The 16252-nt window shown below is 32.5% G+C and overlaps 2 protein-coding genes across 3 annotated transcripts; both read right to left on the reverse strand.

The window, feature by feature from the left end:
- Positions 1 to 1751: 1751 nt before the first annotated feature.
- LOC108326372 (glycerol-3-phosphate dehydrogenase SDP6, mitochondrial) lies at positions 1752 to 9452 on the reverse strand. Of its 2 annotated transcripts, XM_017559849.2 has the most exons (7): positions 8844 to 9448; positions 6335 to 6808; positions 4685 to 5016; positions 4174 to 4334; positions 3684 to 3942; positions 2790 to 3088; positions 1752 to 2405 (listed from the first exon to the last, which is right to left on the reverse strand). In XM_017559849.2, coding segments are annotated over exons 1-7 (1881 nt in total). In that variant the 5' UTR covers positions 9199 to 9448; the 3' UTR covers positions 1752 to 2404. The 2 variants fall into 2 exon arrangements, with proteins under 2 accessions (XP_017415338.1, XP_017415339.1); XM_017559850.2 differs by having other exon boundaries at positions 1752 to 3088; positions 8844 to 9452.
- A 4059-nt stretch (positions 9453 to 13511) lies between these two features.
- LOC108325542 (uncharacterized) lies at positions 13512 to 14264 on the reverse strand. Its single transcript, XM_017558629.2, has one exon. The coding sequence runs from the start codon at positions 14129 to 14131 to the stop codon at positions 13652 to 13654; it is 480 nt and encodes a 159-aa protein (XP_017414118.1). The 5' UTR covers positions 14132 to 14264; the 3' UTR covers positions 13512 to 13651.
- Between the last annotated feature and the right edge of the window lie 1988 nt (positions 14265 to 16252).

Here is a 16252-nt window from a genome sequence, read left to right on the forward strand (position 1 = left end):
CATGTCCTCAACAACCATTCTTCCACCATTGAAATAAGTTGTATGTTTTCCTTTCTTTCCTTACCAGTTAGTGAAACAATGTTAATCCGTAATTGAGTACAGTTTTTAATTAAATATATGATTATAGATTGTTATATGAATTGTCATTGTTAATAGATATTCTTATTTTTATTTTAAGAACACGAAAGATTAAGCAAAAAAAGAGACTGCAAAAAAGCTTACACTAAAAGCACAGAATCCTGCAATATAAGTAATCCATTGATTTACTCTTAGTATTTACGATTTTAAAAGAAAGTTGCTTACATTAATAATTATTTCTTGACTTATTTAACTGATGTATTAATTATTATTACTGAGAATATAAATTATTAGTGAGAAAGAGAAAATATTTATGAATCAAATATTTTGTTGAGAAAATTATAATTGGAATAAAAATATTAGTTATATTGCTTAAAACCTAATGCAATATGTGAAAATAATTAGAGATGCCATACCTCAATCATATCATCAAAAGATCTTTTACCTAATAATCTCTTTCAGGTATTAAGTTAACATCGCAACCATTTTAATTAGTAGTTTAGCTCTTCTGAAGTTTGAGAAATAATTTTAGATAATAAAGTACAGTTACATATATTGATTAGTTCTAATCAAGAATTAAAGTTATAATAAAAATATATAAACATTGATAATAAAACTATATATAAAGTCGAAGTAACACTTTAGTTTTGAATCAACAATTAAATAAAAACACGATTTCCTAAATTTTACAAATCTTTTTCAAAAGAATCAAATTAATCTAATATATTACATGATAGAAATTAAAATTGAAGTATTATTATTATAATTTAGTTTTATCATAAGGTAATTTTAAACTCTTCAACACTTCTCTCATGTTGAAGACTAAAGTAAAATTTAAATGTAACTCGAAATAAAATAAAAGTTATCGCTTATATGATATTAGTTGGTCATTGCTCCGAATAGAATCTCTAACACTTTCCCTAGAAAATTCTGAATTCTATCAAGTCAAATATATTTTAATTCTAACATGTCAAGTTTTATTGTTTGCTAATTATACTTTCTATCCTAAATACAAAAATCCTACAGAAGAAGTGTCAAATTTTAAAATTGAAGCTCGTAATTAGCAGTTTAATATGTAATGCTTTCCAAAATTTCCTAAATAGAGGAATATAAATTAACTAAACTGTATATTTTTACATTCTATTTTGATATTTAATTATAAAATATCACTGTTTTAAAATAATTGTAAAGAAAATTATTAAAACCCCTTAACTGCTTTTCTTACGGTCATTATTCCTCATACACTTAAGAAAAAAGATAACAGTCAAATAAATTGATGTTACAATTAAATGTAGTGTATGCAACATGCAATTAGCTTAGAATATAGTATAAATATATTTTTAGATATATTAATTAGAATAAATTACATCAACATCCTCTTCAGACGGAACACAATTCTCTAATTTTTTTAAATGTCTACTCCTTTGTGTATGTTTTTCAATCAATTAAGAAAATTAATGTAATCCATATGTATGACAGTGTTTTTCCAAACATATAAGATTGGTGTACAAATAGAAAAAAGAAGAAGTTAAACCTTAGAATATGAAAAACCTTTAAGATCAGTATATGCAATATGAACAAGTCTTAGAATGTCAGGTTTATTCTATTAACTAAGATTTTATTTAGACATCTTTTATTTTTTTTAATACAATTCTGCAGCTATGGTCATAATATAATTTGAAGTTAAACATATTTATATTTCATCTTACTTTCAGAATGTCCCCCAAATATCTACAACAAAGAAAAGTTTAAACCAATACATAATGGCCTGGTCAATATTTTTCCGAAAGACTTATTTGAAACAAAGATCTCTTAACAGGAAGTGGTTTGCTACATTCTATTTGTTTACCTTTTTACCAGACACTTCTATTATGTTTCTCCACACCCCAGCCACAACTCCCCAAAACACGTGGCATAGCACAACTATTTCAGGAGATATATGTTAGCAACATACTCTTAACACAATTTCTCTTTAGAATAAATTCCTCCTCTGGTTGAAATTTATTGAAAATAATATGAAATTATTAAATGAGGCAAACGCACAATTTTTATTATTTTTAATAAATTTCAACCACTAGAAGATGAATCATTAAAAGAGTGTGTCAGAGAATGTTACTGGCATTTCTTGCAAGAGAAAAACGTTAGTTCAAGCTCAGACAACTTAACAAATTTGAATGCATTCTGCCAGCCAACTTTGACAAGTTCACGAAATAATTACTTCTGAGATGTATCAAGCTACTGACAATAGCTGCAATCTTTTACTGACCCAATCTCTAGGCAATAATACCATGTTTTTGGAAGTTGCTCCTCATTTCAAGTCCAAAGGCCTAAAAATGTGTATGTGGTTATAAATTATTCATCCTTTGAACTGAACTTCTAAAATTAACACAATAAATTTCTAAGCTTAATTAACTTTTTATTCCCCATAATATACACCTCATTCCACTTTAGCTCAGAAAAAATTCCGTATTATTTTAGTTTTTCGGTTGTAGTCCAACTCGTATTCATTGATAACCAAGCTGACACATTAGAAAACGAATATTAAGTTTTCTAAATAACATGGATTAAAAAGAAAACCTTTCAAAACAGTAACAGCTGGAAAAAAAAATTTAAGAAGAATCAAAACCGACCAGAAATATTTCTAGGGACCAGAACCGCAAGAGGTGTATATTATGGGAGTTAAAATGTCAATGAAGCCAAAAAATACTTACTAATTATGCTTCCCATCATGGAATTGAGCATTTTTCGAGGATTTAAAAGTCTCCAAAAACTCTTTAGCTTTCTGCATCTCTTCTTTCTGCCTTGTCTTGTCCCATTTGTGCTCAGATCCCAATATTTGAATGACACGAGGTAAGGCCCGTCCTGCAGCATCAGTGTCAAGGAAAGCTAGACGAGACCTCCTCGAAATGAAGTCAATTGCAGATTCACAATACTCATGACGAGCACAGTAGGCCACCTCAGCCTCCAAAAAAGGGTAACCATGGGCAAGTCGCTTACCCAAATTTTCATTCTGCATAAGAAATATATATTTTTGAACCTTGGTATCGACGAAACCATAAAACTGACCAAAACTTGTACAAACTTCATAAGCATACTTTACATATTTTGGTGGCACATTCTATTGGATTTAGATCTGTCAAACTAGAATAGAAGCATGGGGTGAGAGTTTGAAATTGTTAGATGTGACGGGCTTAGGCCCATCTCTTTATATTTTTCTATCCATAAATGCATAATCCTATTGGCTCAATACACATTAGGGATTCATCTTATGTTTCTCTTTCTTTTATTTCAACAGAAACGATTTGCCATGTAATGGATTACATTACCTTTTAGAACCAGTAAGGTCAAAACTATGTTCAACAGTTTGACATAATTTCAGTATGCAACTGCACTTGACCACGAATTACCTTCTACCCACAGTTTGACGTCATACCTTCTCCAATTGATTTCTTCCAGCATATCTTGGGTTTTTCAGCATATCATACTTTCTTACTTTTGTTATCTAGTTGTAATGGCGGATATTTATAATTTTATAGTATTATATATTATTTCGATACCCTCATAATACTGCTACTATATACAATATGAAATATATACAAGCTAACCTGAGCAATGGAAGCAACACGTTCAGCCAATGTTCCATATGCATGAGACAAGTGCTTTGCTGCAGCAGTGTCCATCACACCAGGAACAACTTTACCCTTGTATGTTACTTTCATGCGCACATACTGTTGAGAAAGAATGGTAAAAGATGCAGGATCCCACCCTTCACCACCAACAATCCTGAGATTGTTGGTGACACATTCATTGGTGGGGGTCAACTTCCCAGACTTTATAGCTGCATCGACAGCATCTTCTGCCATGCTGAAATTTGGAATCAGAATAATATCACGTACAAAAGGAGTATTGCATGCCAGAAGGGAACATCAAGAAGGAAAGAAACAACAAATGGTGCAGAAGTTGGAAAGAAATTAAACACCAGTTAAATGGACTGACTGAATAGTTAACATGATTAAAACAATACCTAACTGCAGAAACAGAAACAGCATCTGAACAAATTACAACAACTTTCAGTTTGAACCATTAAATAATTACCTTCTATAGGTAGTCCACTTGCCACCGGTAATGGTGACCAAACCAGGGCGATCCTCAAAGACAACATGATCCCTAGAGATACTCTCCGTATTTTTAGCTGATGGGTCCATGGCTAATGGACGAATGCCACTCCAGGCAGAAAGAACATCAGTGCGGCGGACCTAAATTTTTAAAAGCATTATTTGAAGTTTGAAGAGAATGGATAAAAGAAAAGGACATCTAGATTGTGTGACAGCTCAATCGGATCATTGTCCTTCAATTTATCAGAGATTGACAGGCCCAGTTAATTTAAAAGAGGGAACCCGCAAATGGAAAGGTTTAATTCTATTGCAATGGAGCTAACAGATATAAGATGCAATTTACTGTTTTGTTTTTTCTTCTGCCTACGATTATCCAAAACATTTCCAAACATGTAACAAGCATGGAATCATTTCATTTCTGCAAAGAACATCAGAAAGAAACGGAAAGTTAATGAGCTTAGAAATTGCCTGTATTGGCAGGAATGACATACTTTAACATTAAGGTAATCAGAGATGGCATCTAATATAAATTGTATTTCGTCTTCATGTGGCTCTGGAAGAAAGGTAATGTTGGTATTAGAATCTGTAGTTCCGGCAACTGTCCTTCCCAACCATGGTAGCATGAAAACAACACGTCCATCCTTAGTTTTAGGAACAATCAAGCCCATTCCCTCGGGGGAATAATAATCAGGGAGTATAATATGTACACCACTGCTTGGAGAAATCAAGTCACGTGCGCTTTTGTCAGCCATTTTCCTTACAGAATCACAAAAAGGCCCAGCCGCATTCACAATTACTTTTGCATATGTATCAAACTCTTTGCCTACAACATGCAAAATAAGGAATAGAGGTGTGTTATAATGGACATGCAGGGAGAGTACAAGGAGAACAGCACAGTAAAGGTAATTGAGGCATGACTTAAGTTTTTGTTAAGTCTATTATCAGGTGGGTGTTGCAACACAACCAATTCTGTACTTCGTTGTTTCATATGCATAAGGACATCTCAAATGCAAATTTCTTAACCTACTATAACAAATAAGCAAAAGTTACCCATTGGGGGCCATTTGCTGTGGAAGGATGAATAGTTGAACATATTTAGTGAACTATCAAGATGGTTGCACCATTGGAAAGTAAAATTGCTGAGGTTACATAAAATTAAAGAAGAAGAAAAGATGTCATCACATGACCCTGCATAAAAAACTAAACAATACAATTCAGCAACTTTTATGAATTGTTCCATTAGGGATGTCCTATGCACCTGAATACCATTTGTGCTGTATGAAATGTATTTTACATTAGGACAAGGCAGAAAGCCATCGTTCTCATACTCTTATACTCACTCAATTAGTATTGTCATTCAATTATTTTTACATTCTAAATAATTACATAATGTTAACTCTTTTACACAGATTATCAGCTGTCTACCAATGAACACATGGTTTGTGAATACATCATGTTAAAATGTTTCCAATAAAACTCATTCTATTTTTAAATCTTTATTGTGTGCACATGGATACACAACAAAAAAATCCCTTATAGACACATTATGAGTTTTTTAACAATGAAAATATGAATTGTCAATGGAATTATGCATTTATTATAACATTGATGTGATATATACTGAGCTGATTGGAAATTTTAAAATGCTTTAATACTTATTCTGTTTGTAGAATGAAATACCAACCGTGTTTTGGTGTGGCGGTGAAAGTGCCGGTTTACAACTTCGAGGGAAAAATAATTTGGACTTTTTCATAACATTGTACTGAACAAAAAATATGTCCAATGTTTTGGTATGCAATAAAACATTTAGATCTTGTGTTGTACTTCATTCTTCCTTTTTTTTGTTGTCCTATGATCAATTTAAAAGTCAAACATGGGAAAAGTGCTACTGTGCTATCTCATTCATCATTTTTTTTTTGCAAATTAAAGGCACCCCCTAAAAGTCAGAAATCAACAGCTGAAGAAAAAATGATGGACTTCCACCAAATAGTTTTTCACATTATGCGTGCTGCTCACAATATCTCAGGTCCATTGTTTAATCAGTACACTCTGCCACCTTACCATCCCCGATAGTCCAAAATAGTAAAAAATGTAAATCATGAATGTCTACAGTAACATAAATTAATAAAAGAAAGTATTACCAGTTAAATTATCCCTAATTCGTGCACCAATTATCCGTTCATCAGCATCATCCTTCAGTAAAGATACAACTTCTGCATGATTCAGAACTGCAGCACCAGCTAATGCTGCAGTGCAAGCCAGTCCAACATTAAGACGTGCATCATTCATCTGTCCATCATAATAAACAACCGTGCCCCTCAGACTTCTACCTTTTCCCTCCTTTGCTAGAGTGGGAAAAAGTTCAACAGACTCCTTTGCTGAATAATATCTCGATAAGTGTAATAATCGTGCTCCTGCGACCAAATCGTACATTTTCAAGCCAATCCAGTAGTACAGTACTTCAAACCAGTCAAAACATGGTGTCATGCAAGGCAAAGCTTGGCATAGGTGTGGTGCATTGTCAATAACCTGTTTACGTTCCTCAAGTGCATGGAATACTAGCTTTAGCTGGCCATAGTCAAGTTTAAAGACAGCTTTCTCTAGGTAACGAACACCTAAGAGTTTACATAAACACTGAAATGTTAGACCAACAAGTACTTACGACTTATAACATAAGGACACATAAAATGACTAGCATTTCGCAGTAGGAATGAAAATTTCTGTCAGTCAAAATCAACAATCTACAGTGTTAAGATGCAGATTGGTTTTATCAATGATATTTGAAAACCTAAACCAAAGCAAACTTCACAATCTCAAATGGAAAGAGGCTCCCTTACTTAATTTCTTCCTGTAAATTTCAAATCCCAAATGTATTGGAAAGTTGTAGGTTTTTAGCTTTGTTAGTTAATGTTGCATCATATCCTTTGAAAGAGTATGAAAAACACTTTCAAAATAGTAATTTTACGGCATACCATTTATAAACACATCAATATTAATTATGAAGACAAATTGATTGGCTACCAGATTCTCACAAGGTTTTCTACATTTATAAGCATGGTATATTTATCCAAGCTTTAGTGAATATCTATGTAAATAATGAGAATGATGAAAAGTGCCAAGATACAAATAAGAATAGAGATACAAATACAAATAAAAAAAATTGATACATCAGTCAATTTTTTTCCCTCCTCTTTTACCCTTTCACTCAATTATTTGAGAAACCAAGGTTCTCCCTCCCAATCTCTAGTCCAAGTCTAAAATTAACCCTTATTCCCCGCCAGTGATTTAAACCCTGTCTTCTTCCCCTCTCTAACTTATCATCTAATCAACTAAATATTCCAACTGTCCAAATTTCTTTGTTTAATATCCACTTTTTCTTGTCAATTTCTGCATGATTCATCCTATCCGGTAAAGATTTTATTAAGTACTGCCCTAACTTCTTCTATCAACCCAATTCAAAAAAATACCTGAGTTATTCCCACCAGTGCACATCAGGGGACTGACATGACAACTAAAATTTCACCTAAAGTTCATCTACAATTGATATTTGGATATTTGTTTCATTTCATCCCCATTAATAAATGCTTAAAGTTTTGAAGCCTTTCAAAAATAGATAGAACATACCAAACTACCACCATTGGAACCAACTAAAATATCTGCCTTTAAGTGACACCAACACCACTTAGAACTTGTACCCTTTCTCTCCCAGGACTTTACTTACCTGGAAGTATCATTCAACCTCTTCACCCAACCAAACATATCTCCAAAGTCATTTGCCACTTCAGACCATCCCTTCCTTCTCATATTCATTTTCCATTGCACCCAAACTGCCCCATTCATTGGAGCTCTCATCACCATACAAGTTACAGTTTCCAAAAGTTCCTCAGTTCTTACTCACTCTATCCTTGTTCTTGCATCCCCTTTCAGACTCTTGAATTTTCCACTCTGCTACTGGTTCCCTTTCGAACAAAACGTAGCAGAGTTTCTGCTGATCCTTATAATCAATTAAATAATATACGCATGATGTTCTTTTCAATAATAGACATACATTAGCAGAAATTAAAATGAATATCCATCGTCATCATTTGAATGAAACAGCCTTCTGCAAAGCCCCATTTCTTCAATCCTACTTTCAGTAGTAGAAAAATATTTAAGAAATCATTATTATTTTAAGTTAGGTTATTTTAGTAGCAGTTTGTGATTAAAGCATAAGAATTCTTTCGATGGTTAAAGTATAAAATCACTTTTAGCGCAAAAAAGACTATTTACTGTTTTCTATCAGGAAGATCTAGGACTCTTGCTAAGGAAACTAAAGAAAAAATTGAAAGCTGTTTGGATAAACAGTTACTGAAAATATAAAACCTAATCATACCACTCCTTTCAAAATAAATGTCATTAGATGTAATCAATTTCTATCACTTTGGTAGTTGAACAGACATAATGAATTCTGAACTAAAGTTATTGACAAATTACATTTTCGGAAACTAATGAAAAAGTACAGTACACTTTTTCGACTTTTACCCAGATTATTTTATTGAAAAGCGTAAACAGCGCACTATCTTACGATTATCGGATATTCAATAGATAAAGTATCTTTAATCATTTATTAAATAGATAAAAGAACACATAACCGAGCACGCACACTTGTACCTCCATGAATGAGCTTGGTGGAGCGAGAGGAAGTTCCGGAAGAGAAATCCTCTCTCTCGACGAGGCCAACGCGGAGTCCTCGAGTGACGGCGTCGAGCGCCACGCCGGAGCCGGTGGCGCCGCCGCCGATAACGAGAACATCCAGAGGACTCGCGGCACCCGCGCCGATCAGCGCCGACCGCTGAACCTCTCTCGATGGAACGGCAGCAAATGGATCGTGGATCTTCTCTCGGACAGCGGCGAGGTGCGATCCCCCGTCGCTAACGGATACAGGAGGCGAGAGGAGGATGGAGCCGCCGTATGCTGTGGCCACGGCGGCTCCGACGGCGGTGCCGAGTCGCCTGAGGCGAGTCATGAAAGGGAATGAAAGCAGAAAAGTGAGAAGGAAGAGAGAGAGGGAGAGAAGTGTGCTTCACTCGCGAGTCACGAGGAGAGTGGCGCTGTCTTAATGTCACGTTTACTACGTAAAAAGTATCATAATTTTTGGTGAACGTGATTCTAGCTGAAAAATTATAATAATTTATAACTGTGAAGATTTTTTTTGGAAGCTGTGTTGGTTTCTTTTGCTATCCTCTTCATGGAGAAGAGTGAGTGTGGAACTATAATGGTGAACTCTTCTTTGGTTCTACTTATTTTTGTGAATAAAGCAAGAGAAATATGTTAAATTCACTCACTCTTTTTTCCCATTCAAAATTCTGAGAATGTTAAGAAATATTGTCTAACTTTGGTAAATATACATATAGATATGGAATTAATTATTTATTATATTTTTCATATGCTTATGAGTTTTTTAATGTTTCCTATAAATTAATTGAGAAAAAAAAACTGTATATCGAACATAAACTTTTTTCCAACAATATGTATATATTTGCATAAATTAAACAAATAGCTTATAGAAAGCATTACGTATAAAACAGTCTTATTATCGTTTAAAAATGTAATTTTGTATTTTGTTAGGCATAATAAACAGAAATGTACAAATATATGTGTATCAAAGTATCTCTATATGAACGTACAACTTTCTGTATGTTTGATCAAGTATCTCTGTGAAGACTATATGGACTTATTTATTAAAGGTATATTACAAAAATATTTGTCAAACATAAAGATCACTTTATTCTAATAATATAAAGATGAAGATGTTAAAATATCAAACACATAATGATAACAAAAGCAATCTCTTTGTTATGTCTCTTTGTGTGTTTTCAATGGGAAGGCGATAAACTTTTGTATTATTACATCTATGTAAATTTTATCTTTCTTTTTTAAATAATTGTAAATTCTATGGTTGCTCGTAGAATGTTACATATATACTCTTCCTAGGATCCCCTGTCCTTCCTTGGACCTTGTCCAAAATAAAAGTAAGGTCAACTTTTTCTACTCTACCCTTAAAGATTGGGAAACCATGATGTTTCTCAATTTTTGGGTTATTAATCTAATAAAGAAAATGAAAGATACAACTTAATGAGAAACAATGACTTGCAAACCTTTCCTTTCCTAAAGGTTGGTAATCAAAGATCCATGATTTTGATTCAAGATTCAATAAATTCAAAGGTTGTGATAATTGAGTTAATATTTCCTTTGACTTTCTCTCTAATGTTTTCTTTCACACTCTTATAAGAATTAACGTCTTATTCTCTTTTAGTTTAAAAATAATAAAGATGTTGACTTTTTATAGAAAAATCGTTATTTTATTCTAAGGGATTTCTTAAAAAAAATATAAGAATAGATGCAATGAATTGAATAGTTATGTAATCAATCGCCAGGGAGAACATTAAATTTCCAAGATTTCACAAAATAATGTAATAAAGTACCAGTTTTAATGTACTATATTACTGTAAAACAAAGCCGGTTGAAATATGTTTTAGAAGATATTCTAAAAACTTTTTCAAAAATCTTGACTATAGATCTCAGTTATTGGATAAAGCAATTAGACTTGGAATCTGATTAAAAGCCAGATGATAAAAACGATAAACAATGGTTTGTAATGCAGACTTTCACAAACACTCAAAACACACAACTCTGTCAATTAACAAATCTTTTGTTGATGATTCATACCCTGTCAAGTTAACTGTTTACTCTGTTGAAGTTTGTTAAAAATGTGTCATCATATTACTATTGTACAGTAAAAATATGTTCTTCATATATGATAGATTGGGAATACTTTCATATCTTATACCATGCTTCCTTACTTCGTTTAATAAGGTTATTGCCTTGTCGTATTAGTATAAACAAGAATATTGCTTTTCTTTTCTTTGGGATCATCACATCAAACCAATATCAATTTCAATTTGTTCAGCATCTATATTTCCACTTTTTCTTTCTCCCCTTCCATCATATTTATTAATATGCTTCTTTCTTTATATATATATATATATATATATATATATATATATATATATATATATATATATATATATATATATATCGTCAAAATCCTTGTTATATATATATGAACATGCAGATAACTGGGCGTTGTTGATCGTCTTGTTTAAAATATTTACTTCAGGTATGTGACTTTGGTTTTTCACGTACAAAGGCAAACAAACACATTTCTTTGATCTAAAACCACAGCCTGAACTGTAAGTTTTTTTTTACGAACTGAAGCATTCATGTGTCAGTTTTTGTTAAAGTTTTCTGAAGTACAATAACTCTTTGATGATATGACATTATACTTTCCCTTTTTCCTTTCAGGACATGGCAGGTGAAATGTCAAACTAAAGATGTGATTTATTCAGCTTTAACTAATGACCCTGCAACACCCATGGAGACATTTAAATCCTTCACAGGTTTACCATAGTGCTTTTGATTTAACTAATTTCTAGAATACTGGATAAGGTAGATAGAATAAAAGAATACGCTTTGAGCAGCTTGATCTATCCTCGAACACACACACATAGTATGTCCTATTTGGACAGGTCGGTGTCCCTGTTGGAGTTGGATTTTCATAGGGACACATTCTACTATTTGGACAGGTCCAAACTTCATTGCCTTTGATTTAGCTCTATTCTACACAAGTAGTCACTTTCCTAACTACTTGAAATATTTTTTGTTAAAAATCTCTCCTATTAGTTGATATATATTAGGATATCTCAGATGGGCTAGGATATGGTACAAAATAATCTGAGACAAGGGTAATCATTCCACAACCTAACTTTTCAGATTAAGTTTAGCTCAGTCTATTTCTAATATAAGATTAATGTTGGATCACCCATAGATGTTTACTCCAGCAAATTTCTCATTCAAGTGCCCACCATCCTTGGACACAAGGAGGACCGAGTCCTAATGTTGGATCACTACTTGCATAGTTCTAGTCCTACAAATTTCATGTCCATTGTGATGTTAAAAAGGATTGGTTTATTGCAATAGCTTTCCCCTAGCAGAATTGAAATTGAGAGTAACATTTTAAAAATTAAATAATGGTAAAATGGTTTAATAGAAACAGAGAAAAGGCTTAGAGAGAGAGATAACGGTAAGAAATCTCGTGAAAAGGATAAATGAATTCTCACTTAAGAATATAGGATTACAGATATTCAAAGACTACTTACAAATGGCGGAGGAGGATTCAACGACCTCAATGCTTAAGAAATATTTTAAAGGCCCTAAGTCTTTAGTTAGAAATTAATGGTGAAAGTGGGATTTGAGCTAGTAGTGGATACCCTAAGAGTCATCTCCGGCAATGACAATGTCATTAACATAAACAACAAGATGAATGCATAGGCGAGATGGAGAATGGAAGGAGAAGAAAAAATCACTAATATCAAAGCAAGGCTGAGCTAAAGCAACCAGACAGAGCACAGGGAAACTACTTCAGCTCATACAAAGAGAAAGGAAAGATGTAGACAACGCATGTGTCACCAGAACTAGTAAAACCTTCTTTTGCAACTAACCATGCAAGAAGACATTTTTTATGTCTAGCTAGTGAAGAAGCAAGCAAATCGCAAACAATAATCATATAAGAAACAAATGAATATAAGTAATTTTGGGCAGAAGGGAAAAGATGACCTCATAATTGAGGCCACATATTTGAATATAGCCCTTAGCCACCAAGCAAGCTTTAAAACCCAAACAATATTGTCATCCCAACGAACAATAGTCTTGTCAAGAGGTAAAGGAACAAGTTCATGTGTCATTGGCTTGTAAAGAAGCCATGTCTTGCAACATTTATTGCCAAGTGTAGGCTTAGGAATAGATAAAGAATCCCAATAAAATGTGAAAGGGAAACAGGAAAGCATAAACCATTATAATGAAGAAAAGAAGCATATAAAGGTTTAAGGTTGAAAGAGGACCAAATATCTATCCGTATGACAATGGGAAGTTTTCATGCAAGTGACATTGGTGGAAGGGCATTTGGAGCACGAGATGATGCTTGAGAATCAGCAGGTGGAACAGTTAGAGATGATTGTGGTTGTTGATGATAGGTGTCATGGAGGAGTGTTTCACTTTCATGGTAACTGAGTTCCTGCTTGGATACTTACCATAGACAAATTCTCCATCATACCATACAAGAACACCATAACCGGTAAATAAAACCAAAAAACACATACAATCTATTTCCCAGACACGAAATATAGGCACGAACCAATATTTAAACTTTGGTCCGTCACATCGCGATGAAGAAGAACTAAAGCAATTCAATGAAGGGCAATGAGAATGAAAACAAGAAGATCAGCAACAATGATACGTTCGTTGACTTTCGTAACTGCTTTTTACATTATCATTCAATCACATGCTCAACTACTTTTCAAAAGTCATACCTTCCATAATATCAAATAGGATCACAGAAAGCAGAAAGGAAACTAAATTTATCAAAGAAGAGCAATGAGAATGAACACAAGAAGAGCAGCGATAAAAGAGTACTTGAGGGCAGCAACAAGAATGGCCAAAGAGATGAACAAGAGCTGCCAGAGGACTTGCACACTTGCCCATGTGAGAATTCCCGTTAGGCCAAGTGCAAGGACGTTGTCAGGGTCGGGGTCCAACAGTTTCCTCCAATTGAAACCCAAAAGGGGCAATCTTTGATTACTCCAATCGTTGCCATTCTCTTGCTGCTGCTTTTGCTGATCCTTGGAACCATTGGGTGGCTGTGGTTGCTGTGTGTTTTCCTGTTCCCTCAAATCTTTGTTGCTGTTAGCGAATACAAGAAGTGGGAGTGATCTTGAGGAGAGAGAGAAAGGGAGGGGTGTGAGGGAAAGGGAAGAAGAGAACGGAAAAGAAGAGTGTGAAACAGGAACTGAGAGTGAGGGTTTGAACCCTACCAACACATTCTTCATCACTACAACGCGCATACAATTTCTGGAATTTTTGGGAAAATGAAAAGGCAAAGAAGGAAGGAGAAAATCAAAATTGAAATCAGATATGATATAATCTACTTCCTTCTGTGGTGTGCATGGGATTATGCGACTACGGTATGCCCGTAGTCTTGAAATTGTTCCTGTCTTAAGTTAATTTTTCATCCACATAATTAGTTTATTCTATTAAATTAGTCGTGATAATTCAAATCTTATAATAAATTGGATCACAAAATCTGATCAGTCATTTTTGTGTAACTTTCATTAAATAAAAACTTCATGTTAATATTTTTATATAAAAAATCATTTTTACCTGAGTTAAACTAATATGTATGTATATATTGTTTATAGAAAATATGTTTTTATCTTTATAGAATTTGATTATTATTTTAAGCTCTTATGAAATGAGTCAAATCACTGGTGGAGCTTCAAGCTTCTAGAGGGGAGGTTTGACCCTCCTAATTTATTTTTTTTACATACATAAAAATTAATATAAAAATAATGTATTTTAATTTTATTATATTTAATTTCTTCAAATTTCATATTCTTATAACTAAAATTTTGACACTCCAAATTATTTTGAAGATTTCAAATTTGGTTTCAGGTTCTATACAAATATTTTAAAATTCTAATTTTTTTAATTTAAAATAGCTTTCTTAATATCTAACATTTATTTTAAAATCTGTAAATGAAATTAACATTTTGAGAAATTTGAAAGTATATAAGAAATATTACCATCATATTACAAATAAAGGTTAAAATTACATAGGATGATTGGTTGACCTTGAATTCATCATATAAACAATTAATGAATTTTATGTCATATCAACAATAAAAACATGGAAATGAAAAAAAAATTACATGAATCAAAATTAAAATCTATTCATTTTACAATATTAAAAGCATTTTTATACACTTATTTATATAAGCTTAAAATATTCAATGTGAGTTATGGCTTCTGAACCAACTTATATCATAGGCTCAATGGCTTGAAAAACCTTGGGATTACTTTGTTTTGGATATATCTACTCATTTAACGCGTGGGGGTAAATAAGTCAATACAAGTGAGTGGAACCAACCAAGGTTTCTTAAAACAAATTATTGTTGGATTTGGTTTCCCCATGAAATTATTGATTTAATTTTGAGTGTTAGAACATCAAATTTAAAAAAAAAATTCAAATTTTTGGAATTAATATATAAAGCTTTTGTTCCTCACATATTCATAAAAATTTATTTTATCACCTACTTTTTTTTCTATGTTTTTCATATGCGTGGAAAAAAATTAAATTGATCATCAAAAACATTTCATTTTGCATAATTCGTAAATCTATTTTAAATTTTGCAATCCAAAATTTGAAAACATATTTTGAAAACTATATTTTAAACTGTGGAATCTAAAGTATGTTTCTCAAACCAAAAATGTATCTTAGATTATACAATTTAGATATATACTTTGGATTATACATCCTATAATACGTTTTCTAGAATTTGTAATAAAAAATGCATTAGGAATTATAAAATATGAAATATATTTTGTAATAAAAGAAATGCACTCCATAATGTACACTTCAAAATACATTACAAAATTTAGACTAGATCAAGAAATATATTTTAAATAGGACAATCTAGAACATCAAATTCCATAATGCAAAAAAACTAAATTATGGACATTTTAGACTTTTCCAACATCCTCATAGAGCATGGGAATGCAAAAAGCAATTGGCCACATTTTGAGTCACCAACTTCAAATTTGCATAGCTATTGCAGAGAAGTATTTTTATGATGTTATAAAAAAAAAAGTTCAAATTAATTGATTTTTCCATAATCAAATACATGAACAACAATGCCTCTTTTTACACGCATCTTGCGTTACTCAGAAATAAACTTTTTTGTTGAGACATAAGTCATCCCAAGGTGCACATTGCCTTGATTTTAATTTTATTTCAAATTTTATATAATTAATTATTATTTCAAATTTATTATTTTAATTTGACTTTCCATACGCTGCGACCACCATTGTCATTGCACTCTTTAGAAGGAGAAGAATAAGATAAGAGGGAGAGAAAGAGAAAGGGAGAGAGAAAACTTGAAAATCTTATAAACACAATTTTCTTAGAT

The sequence above is a fragment of the Vigna angularis genome, chromosome 3 (genome assembly GCF_016808095.1).
Source record: "Vigna angularis cultivar LongXiaoDou No.4 chromosome 3, ASM1680809v1, whole genome shotgun sequence".
NCBI lineage: Eukaryota > Viridiplantae > Streptophyta > Magnoliopsida > Fabales > Fabaceae > Vigna > Vigna angularis.

Coding starts and splice junctions, on each gene's coding strand:
- LOC108326372 (XM_017559850.2), bottom strand. CDS start 9,198: ATGACTCGCCTCAGGCGACTCGGCACCGCCGTCGGAGCCGCCGTGGCC. Junction 4,335..4,684: donor CTGATTACCTTAATGTTAAA/GTATGTCATTCC, acceptor TTAAAAATTTAG/GTCCGCCGCACTGATGTTCT. Junction 3,943..4,173: donor AAGTGGACTACCTATAGAAG/GTAATTATTTAA, acceptor TCCAAATTTCAG/CATGGCAGAAGATGCTGTCG.
- LOC108325542 (XM_017558629.2), bottom strand. CDS start 14,131: ATGCGCGTTGTAGTGATGAAGAATGTGTTGGTAGGGTTCAAACCCTCA.